The 10,546-nt window shown below is 44.0% G+C and overlaps 1 protein-coding gene across 1 annotated transcript in view; it reads right to left on the reverse strand.

Annotated features, from left to right (window-relative positions):
• The window catches only part of EMILIN2 (elastin microfibril interfacer 2), a 36,486-nt gene extending 26,713 nt beyond the window's left edge, over positions 1-9,773 (reverse strand). Inside the window, exons 1-2 of the mRNA XM_033075352.1 lie at positions 9,646-9,773; positions 9,437-9,559 (exon numbers count right to left, since the gene is read on the reverse strand). Coding sequence (XP_032931243.1) covers positions 9,437-9,559; positions 9,646-9,773 — 251 coding nt within the window. The remainder of the gene's footprint in view (positions 1-9,436; positions 9,560-9,645) is intronic.
• Between the last annotated feature and the right edge of the window lie 773 nt (positions 9,774-10,546).

The raw sequence follows: 10,546 nt of genomic DNA on the forward strand, positions 1-10,546 counted from the left end.
TAAATCAATTCTCCTAGAGCCAAAATAAGCTAAATTTCAAAATCTGGACCTAGAACAGCTTTCATAATCACTCTTTGAACTATGGTAACAAGACAGCTATAACTCATGGATGCCTCAAAAATTCAATTGGGATTTACTTACCAAGAACTACTTCTCTATACTGCCAGCCCAGCTGAATGAATCACGCAGCTACTCCCATTTCCTCCAGGAAGGCTAGCCATGTAAGGCTGGGAAACAGGAACTTGCACTAGCACTTCTCCAATTTCAATCCAGTCACATAAAAATGTCTTAAAAACCACAGCTCCACTGCTACAGCTTCTCTGCCAATGACATTCCTCAAGCACAAGACATGACATTCTTCTGCTGTGCAAGCTGCCCACGTGAGGAATGGTGTCCCTGTGGCAGCACCGTCCAGCTGCACTGGGGACAAGTGACAGCCATCAGCATCAATCCAGCCCCAGGGATATTCTCAATCAGACAAGGTGCTTTCTGAAGTCAGAACTTTGCTCCCTCAGTGAATTTCAGTGGAGGAGCTGGAGACTTCCAGGGTTTTGTTAGAATATAGCAGCCTAACAGAACACAATTATGTTGTTGGTTACAGCTCTAACAAAACAAACCATAAATTTCTGCTAGGGATCACATCCTGAGAATAATTCATGATTCCATGTATGTAAAAGACATAAGGCTGGGAATTACCAAACGGTATAAATTAGACATGTCTTTATTTAAATCTGCAGTATTTTGAATCCAATTACTCATTCACAGTAAGAGTAAACTTAAAATATGCAATCACAAACATACAAAACACAGAAAATGCACTCAGGGTAGCCAGAGAGACAAAATGTTCCTTCTCAATGAAGCTGGATAAAGATACATGGTTGGAATGAAATATCAAGTTTCATATTGTTTATCTGGCAGGTGTGAATCTTTACAGAGTTATTGAGTGAGGCAATTTTGTCAAAAGGGTCCACAAAAAGGGTCTTGAAATTAAGGTTCCACTTTTGTACCTGTATATGCTGTGATGTAATTAAAAAACAGTAAAACATCAAATCTTCCTCTGGTTGACTCGGATTTCTGCTATTCAAATAAGTGTTAATAAACACAATTATTTTTACAAGTATATTTCAAAACTATTTTTAAAAATAGTAATTTCTTATGTGTTTAGAAGTTGCATATAACACACCAGCATTTACTGTGCCTAGTCACTCCATTCTCTTGAGGATTTCAAGTCCAAGATGATGGTCACAACCTCTTGACAAATTGAGCTAAATATGGAAATCATTCTTTTATAAAGCATGAATAAGGTTAATATCAACTATCTGTAATATTTCATTGTAAGAGAGAACATCAGAATAGTTGTTTTGGAGGAGTTTTTCCACAACAGGCTTGTAACTACCCACGCCTACTACCTTCACCATGAACTCAACACGCTGATGAAATGAGAAAACACACCCAGAATGCTAATACAAACCTCCTCTTTTGGTATCTTAAGTGTTTCACAGCTGAAATGAAGTTGTACAGGGTGACAATAGCACTCAAATATTCCTCTTCTTTGAGAAAGAAGTACTTCTACAGGAAAATGCTTAATTAAAAATTCATGCTTGCTGCAAATGCTGGACATTTTGACTAGGGAATGAGCTACAGTATTCTCACGGTGCTAAAGCACAGAAGGAAACAGTTAACACTGATATTTGGAATGTCACCTAATAGCGATAAAACAAATCAGAAACATTTGGACTAAATTGGTGGGAAAACATATGGCTCAGCTCTGTAACTGGATATTAACATTCAACCTTTGGGGAAACGCAATGAGATAAGTGCCACCACATCCTCACTGCAAGGAAGAGACCACAGAATCAGCATGTTTCTACATAAGCAGCGTATAAAATGTTTACTCTGAGCACAAAGCTTCAAGGTTGGTCCAAAATTGTGTAGTGATTGGAACAAATCCCATGACTTCAGCAGCCTGCAAATTTCTGTCTCTATGAAATAGAAGATATCAAATCTATACTAGTTAACATTTTATTGCATGTAGACACATTCTTTGTAAATTGCATCATCTGGTAGTTATATCTATACAGTTATATTATAGTTCTATAGTCCCAGTCATCCAAATCTCCAATATATGGCAATGGGAGCACAGAAGTGGCATATAGACACCACCCAAAAACACTACCTAGAAGACGTAATTAAATGCAATCATATTTGGACCAAACACATTTTATTTTGTAGGCTGAAACACCTTTTATTGGCTGTTTATACTACACAAATACTGAACTAGAACCAGTTGATCCTATGTTTTCTGCTTCCCAAATGTGCAGGCCTATTTGTATGCCCTACAAATGGTGGCAGAATTCCTAGTTCCACCGAAATCTTTGGAGATTGTAGCAGTTGTCTTCCACAGGGAGTTTCAGCACACCTGGATATCAGGTGTGTAGGTAAGGATAGGTTTCAGTTGTCTGTATTTCCATGAGGGCCAACAGCAATAGACCAAAAACAAAAAAACTGTTACTGACTGAAAGGATTAACAGGGAAGAAGCTGAAGGAAAGCAAGGGAATGAGTCAAAGCAGTCTGCATCCACAGGAACATAGTTGCCTGCTCTGTACACACCCAAGAAATCACCCATCCAGTTCACTGCAAAGAGTGCTTTAGTATCTGACTATGAAAGCACTGCAATTTTACTGAATGTTTCATAAAATAGGAATGAGCAGTCAGAGACTCAGTACTTTTTTCCATTGGTTATTTTTGCTTGGTGTCTTCACACTACCTGGAAAGCATGATGCAAGAGGGTGCCCTTCCATCTGGAAGAAATTGTGAAGTGGGCAGAGATCTGGCACAGGTGATTGCATTATTCCTTCGTACAAGGAAGGAAAAAGTTGTATTTGTCTATCCCTAAATTAAACTGTCATCTCATCTAGTGGCACCAGGGAAGAAGCAGAGAACCATGCTGCCCCAGTCAGCTCACTACAGCCTGGTCTCTGGTGCTTTGATGCCTTCAACACTGAACACTGCTTCAATGCAACTGAGAGAATCTGGCTGAAATTTACTGCAGAGTTCGTGCTTTGTTCAGTAAGAAGAACAGAAGATTACAGGAACTGGTAAAAGACAAAAACATTCAACTATTCTCAAGCAACACCACATGGTTTCATTTCAAAGTGCCATTGTTTATTACTTATACAGTGGATTTTATGCCACTCAGCTGGAATTCCTCTATCAAAAAAAGATGAGATTCAATCTAAAATTTTTCTCTCTTGGGAGAGAAAATGTTTCTTTGTGGGAAGAAAGAACCAAGGGACTGCATACTCTAAAATCTGACCTCGCATCTCATCCTAGTGATTTCTTCTTGTTGCTTATCTACCTTCACACACACAAATACAAACACCTACCTATCTGTTTAACTCTCTCTTGGCTGCCAAGGATTTTATTTGCAAAAATCTGACTACTAAAGTCCAGTAGGAAATGTCCAGAAGCTTAAAATGTTAATACTCTTAATGTTCATAAATTATCTCTAGGTAGGCATCCTTTTCTTAGGAGCAGCAAACCAAGGACACAGGATGCATTTAAGTAACTTAGAGCTACAGACAGCCTGCGACAAGGCTCAAAGCAGAGCTTCAGTCTTGGGATTTACAATATTGAATGTCAGTCAAACATACGGTAACAGACCAACAGCAAGTTATAAAAATCCCACTTAAACAGGATGGGATTGGAGAATCCAGAAAATACATCCCTTCCAAAGGGATTGCAGGGAAGTTTTGTAACGCAGCAGTGTGATGTACTCAGTGATGGAACAGGAACAACTTTGTAACAGGTTATATGTTTACAGCATCACCACCTGCCTCTCCCAGCAGCAGGGACCAAGTTTCTCACCTTACATGAGTGGAGAGATGAAGTGAAGATGCAAAGCACTGATGCTGATAAAGCTGCCTGAAAAACTGAGCTCCCTTCTGCTTCTCTGCCCAGGAAATAAGCTGCTTTCCAGAATGCTCTAGAAAGAGTTGCTGCTGAGAGATGATTTGAAAATATACCCAGATGAAACAATAACTAATACTTTCAGGAAGACAAGTGCTAACCTGTGGGATTAAGTGGGACCCCAACTTTGAGAATAAAATGGAGCATTGTTTGGAGAGCTGTTACTTTTCAAAATACCAAGTTAAAAGTGAACCACAAGGGAAAGGAAATGCAAATGCAAAAATGAAGTCATATAGGAGTCGTAATATCCCCAATGTGTAAAACTGGCACTGCCTGCTGTCTAATGGTACAAATGTTCCTTGATTATTTGGGTGATTTATTGTAAAATACACCTAAATGGGACAGCAGCAACCTGCAAATAAAAATTTATTGCTTTGGCAAGTTTGGTGCTTAACAGAAGAGGCCCCAGACCTCCAGGTCACACATTTCTCAAACCAGAAAAGCATGAAACTTTCGGTATTTACATTAATGTGAAGTGAGGAGCAGCATGGGATTTTCTTTTTTTATTTTTTTTAAAACATTACTGCAGCAAATTCAAATGATGTGTGAAATGAAAATTCCCTGTCCAGTTTACAGAGAAGACTCTGCTGTGTTCAGTGCATGGAGGCAGAGATGCACAACTTCAGACTTGGGGAGACAGCCAGGAAAACTTACCACACCCAGCAGGATCTCAAAGATTTTCAAACAGGCACTCCAGGAGACTGAAGTTTTTTAAGTTTCCTTACTGTTTTCAATGCACAAGCCCCTAGGCTAACCTCCCTATGTAGTCAGCTAGCTGGAGCCTGTACAAAGAAATTCTGCTTCGTGCAAAATACACAAAGTTGGAAAGAAAGTCCTGAAGACCTTTATAGATACTTGGAGGGGAAACATTAAACAGCTCTCGCTTTCCCTTCAAGTTTTTGTGCATCCTGAAAGTTTTTCTTATGAGATATGTATTGCTGGAGGTCAGTGGCAAGCACAGGCTCAATCTGTGCTGACTTGTACATCTGAGGTTTGATCCTGCCTGGTGCTGAGCACTCTGACACTGATCTGCAAGCCTGATTTCTAGCAACAGAACAGTCTCAGAGAAAACTACACTAGGACTGTTAGAAAGTTGAAGACTACATGGGGATTTCCTAGATGTTCCTAGGCTGGGGCTGATGTGCTCCACCCAGGTCGTTCTGGGGCTGCCAGATGGATGAAGCCATTCAACTTGAACTGGATGTCTCATGTGAGGGCTTTCAGTTATAAAATTTCCACTTTTACCCAGCAATATATTGTTAATAAATGGGGAATACTGTTTATTAAAAGCAGTGTTTTACTCATAAGTAGTAATCTGTTGTTTATGAATACAGAAAACTCATTGTAACATTCTCTAAAGTCATTTCAATCTCGTGCTTTGAATCTTCTGGGCTATAAATAAAATCATTACTAGTTTGGCGCTGGGCTTATTTATGATCATTTGAAAGTATAAAATGACAAGTAGTTGGAAAATATTGCTCAGTGAGAGATTTGGAGAGACTTGCTAATTTAGCTATTGATTCATTCATCATTTTCTGGGTCGTTTTCTAAATGAAATAATGGGTTTGCTTAGTATACATGTATCATTAGTGTTAAGATGAGAAGCTTACACTAAGTCATGAAATTCACTCCTCACAAGCTGAAGACAGACGATCTGACTTGAACACACAAATATCTTTACTCACTTGAGCACAATTAATGGGGGTTGGTACATGAATTACGAGATCTGATAAAACATCCTTTCTTCAAGTCCCTGAGCAACCTTATATAAGTTTGAAGCTGGTTCTGCTGTTAGCTGGGGCCTATGAGGGGATGGAATGGTCTGCAGAGGTTCTTACCAAGCTGAATTTTTTCTATTTGATTTACTACCTCGTAGGGGGAAGTCCTGTTTGCAGTTCTGTAGCAAAGACATAAACATCCCAGAAAACACTCAACCACTTCACTTCAGACTTTAAAATCAAAACCTTGCTAGTGAAAGCAGCTTTTCCCAAAAGCCATAAACTGGTGCACCTCTGGTACAGCCAGGTGCACCCACACACTCTACAGAACAAGAGGCAAAACAAACAACTGTTGTGACAACACCCTACCCTGAACCAGCTATAGTGACCAGAGGATGTCCCAAACAAGACACAAGAGTGTGCAGGATCTAACCAGAAAGGCAACATGTCTTTTCTTTTAGAAATAGATAATGCTACTAGTTTCAAATTGCTATTTTTGCAAATTAAGTTGCCAAACCATTCATAAGAAATAGGAATGGAAATTCATGACAAAAGAAGCCATAAGGAGCCCATTATTTATGAAGCAATATTAAATTTCAAAACATCCAAGTTCTTTTTAGTGAGTATAAACACTAATATTTTTGTACCTTTCAGCCCAATGACCCACTAATAACAAAGTTTCTCCTTCATTTACTAGTCACAGTTTTAAGAAAAATAAATCAGGAGCCCCTCACACTTCAAAGGGAACATACTTCAAAGGGCATTTCGGCTCTTTCTTTTTTTCTGCTCTCTCCTCCTATCTCTTAAGCAGGCCACACTTCAACTCTCATCCATGACACCTTAATCAGCCAAAGCATTCACCAACTTTTCAGCAAGGAAATGCACTATTGAGCCCAAGTACCTATAAAACAGTTAAACAATGAAGTGTAATGATTTCCTGAATTTCAACTTAATCTTGCAGGAAATACACCCTGCAGCCAAAATGAATTTACAGTTAACAATCATGGAAATGTAGTAATTCCAACAGGGGGCTTTAGGGTTTTTGTCTTCAGACAAATTATATTTTAATGGGCCTAAAGGGTAGATTAAAAGGGTTCATGCATGCATATGATTTTAGGCTTAATCACCAGAGCTTTCTATTTCTTAAAAGATAAAACAACTCAAAGGTAAATCAGGGCTGACGATAATCCATATCTGCAATCCACACTCTCTTGTCTGTAAAGAACACACGGAATTCAGGAACACACTGCAAGTTTAAAGCAGTGAAACGCTCCCCTATATATTGCAATCTAAGTAACTGTTATGCTTAACCTAGACTGTACCTAAACACTAGAAGGACTCTTTAAGCCTCGTCTTAAAGTAATATAAACCAACAGTAAATCCACTGACTGATTAAAAAATAGACCTAATAGTACTCAAGTACTAATAAAACACACACATCCATGATACAGTTAAGGAACTCTTTGTTTGGTTTGGATCTCACTGTCCCCACTGTCTGCAGCTGAATGAGCCCTTAGAAAAACCATGGGTATCGAGAGGAGACTACACAGGGACTGTACTCTATTCCCATGAATATCTGCTACTTAGTTCATTTTAAGTTCCCTGTTAAAGTGTATAAAGGAGGAAAAAAGAGAATAATATCCACAAAGTCCTCACAGTCATTTCTTTGTTGTTTTATAGCTGTCCTATTTTTGTGAACATTAGCTAGCAAATGTATATAAACACATTTTGTTATTCAGACCGCTGCTCCTTCTTAATTAAACAATATTTTTAACAGGAATCAAGTTAGGGATTTGCAGGAGACACATATTTCAAATTTTTTGGATTAGCACCTTTCTCACGCTGCCACTAAGTGAACATATATGCAATAGACACAAAAATAAAATGACAACCTATAAACAGTTTTGAACACAATAAAACTTCACTATTTTGATATTCTACCTTCTCTTGGTGTCAATCAGCTGCTGCTGTGACAGGAGAAAAATGTTTTATGTAAGAATAAGGAATATTTTATGTTAAGAACAAGGAATTGTTTTGCAGTTGCCATTATGGTTATGAAGAAAACAACAGTGATGTTCACCAAAGAAAGTCAGAGGAAACAAAGTCTTACGATAAGCAGCTAACTCCATTCTCAAAAGAACAAAAAAACCCCATGAGACTGGACACAGCTGGTGAGACCAAATGTCTGTTCAGCCCCATATTCTCTCTCTGACAGCAGCCAACTCCAGATGTTTAGAAGCACAAGGACAGACAATGCCATTTCAGAGAACCACACAGAGATCTGGAAGGGATGGGACTTCTGGAGGTCATGCAGTCCAGCCCCCTGCTCAAGCTGGGCTTCCCCTTGTTACTCCTGCCAACAATCTCACACTCTCAGAGCAGGAATCTCCTGAGCTAGAAGCAATGCCTTTGCACTTTCTTCACTATCTACTAGCAGATAACCCATGAAAGCCCTAATTTACCGCCTCTGAAATTCCTTATCTTAATGCTTGGTGATTTATGTGTTTAAAGAGCTCAGTTTCAACCCCTCCTCATGCCTCTGTAGCTCCACTACAGAGATTTCTCGGGATAGAGGGCACACCCCATTACACATCCATAAAATCAGTCAGAAGTCCAAAACAGCCAGTACAAGACACCAAAGAGAAACAAGGGAAGTTACACAAGACAATGTTACTCAGCTGTCTGCTGTCTTTGTTTTTTCCTCTCAAATTCTACTGTTTATGTAGAGAAAAGGTGGGTTTTTAAAGAAAATAACAACCCAAACAAACAGAAAGCAGTGCATTTGACTCCCAAACACCCAGCACCTATTGTCACTGGCCCCAGGGGGGCAGCGTCATCAGTGTCTGAAGTTCTATTTCAGCAGTACCCAGGATCTGTCTCATCATCACTGTTTCATGTCAAAATAAAAACTAGCTACTGTAGCCTTATTGTAAAAACACTCTTCATCATCACCTCAGCCCAAGTCTAAGCCTATGAAAATCTATGGGTGTCTTTCCAGTGACTTTCTGGGGATGCTATAATGGTTTCACAGAGAATCCTCCAGAACTTTCAAACAGAAATGTGTAAATATTAATGCTTTTTAAGTGGAAAAATGAGGAAAGGAGATTTGCTTGCGACTAGCCAGAGACCCCTCTGTTCCCTGATGCCTGCTGTACCTGCTGCACCACACCTTGCCGCAGGTGGCCACTCCACAGATTCCCAGGTGGTCACACGCACGGAGATTAAAAACCAAACAAGTAACTTTACATAGCCCCCGTAAAATCTGCACTGGCCGCTCCCCTTGCTGGATCAGACAAGGATACACAGACTGTAAAGGTGCTGGCTCACGTTCCTGGCTCTCCCTTTACCAATCCAGCACACGGAGCGAGCACAAACCGGTTCTGAGCGCGGCTGAGCGCCGGCAGCCCTGGCCCAGGTGCGCTCCCGGCAGCGCAGAGGTGCGGTCCCGCTCCCGCCGCCCACGGAGCGCATCCCGCGTGCTTTCCGCCCGCCTGCACGCCGCTCCAAGCCGACGAGGGTGCCAGCGCAGCTCCCTCCCGGCAGCGCGGAGCAGCGACTCAATCTGGCTCTAATTAGCCCGATGTCCGCAGCGAGCGAGCGCTTTGTTCGGGCGCGCTGTGCCCGGGGCGCTCCGCACGCCCCGCCGCAGCCCTGCGCCTTTCGGGGCCCCGGGAGCCTCCGAGCGCCCCGGGCTGGGCAGTGCGGGGCCAGCGCCCTCCCTGCCGAGCTCGCCCCGTGCGCTACTTACACCAGGGTGGGCTCGCAGGGGAACTGGTTCCAGGCGCACTTGTACTGGGCCTGGACGTAGCTCTCCGTCCCGTCCAGCACCGAGCAGCTCACGTTCTTGTTCACGATGTAGGCGCACCAGTTCCTGGGGGAGAAGGACAGCGTCGGTCAGGCACGGTTCGGTCCGGCCCGGTTCGGCCCGGCTCATCCCGCGGGGCGGGCGGTACTCACTTGCTGCGGGAGCCCGGCCGGGAGTAGGGCAGGTGCGGGGTGCCGTGGCTGAGCCCGGCGGCGCCCAGGGCCAGGAGCAGCGGCAGCGCCCACCCCGAGGGCGGCGCGGGCCCCGGGCACAGCTCCATGGGGCACGGGGCGGGCGAGCGCAGCGGGCCGGTGCCTCTCCGCGGGCTGCCTCCGTCCGTCTGTGCCTCCGTCCGCCTGTCCCTCCGTCCGTCCCGCCCGCTCTCAGCTCCCTCACTGACGCAAATCCCCCCACCCCGTTTCCGCCCTCCACGGCGGCTCCGCACCCCCCTCCGGCCAAGGCGCCGCTCCCCGGCCCCCGCCCGCTCCAGCCCCCGGCCGGCCCGGAGCGCTGGGGCAGCCCCGGCCCCGAGTGGCGCCCGGCTGCTGTCAGCAGCTCCCCCGGGACATCCCCGCTCCCCGGCCCCAGCCCCCGAACCAGTTTTTCCCCCTGGAAAGCTGATGGGGGAGAGGGTCGGGCCGCTGGATAAGAGCCCCCGGTGCCGGGGAGCCGGGCTGCTGGGGCAGAGAGTAGCCGCGGACCGCGGGGAAGGGGCACTGTGCTCCTCAGGTGCGGCTGGTGCAGGCGTGGGCAGCTCCCGGGGCACGCTGAGGCTGGGCTGGTGCTTTGTGGCAGCCCTGTGGTCCTGAGCCACACCAGTGCCTTGAGTGGTCGGCGTTCCCTTCATAGCCCGATGTCGGCTCATATCACCCACTCTCATGGGAACGGTGCTGGCGGCTACCTCAGCGAGGGATGTACAATAAACCTTTATTTGTAAGGAGAGGTGTCCATTGGGCAGGGAGAGAAATGGGCATTCAGCTTCATCTGGCTGTTAAAATCCAGCTCAAGCACCTTGACTGAGTGGCCTGCCCAAGTGAGGCCATCCCACCGAGG

The sequence above is a fragment of the Catharus ustulatus genome, chromosome 1, assembly GCF_009819885.2.
Source record: "Catharus ustulatus isolate bCatUst1 chromosome 1, bCatUst1.pri.v2, whole genome shotgun sequence".
NCBI lineage: Eukaryota > Metazoa > Chordata > Aves > Passeriformes > Turdidae > Catharus > Catharus ustulatus.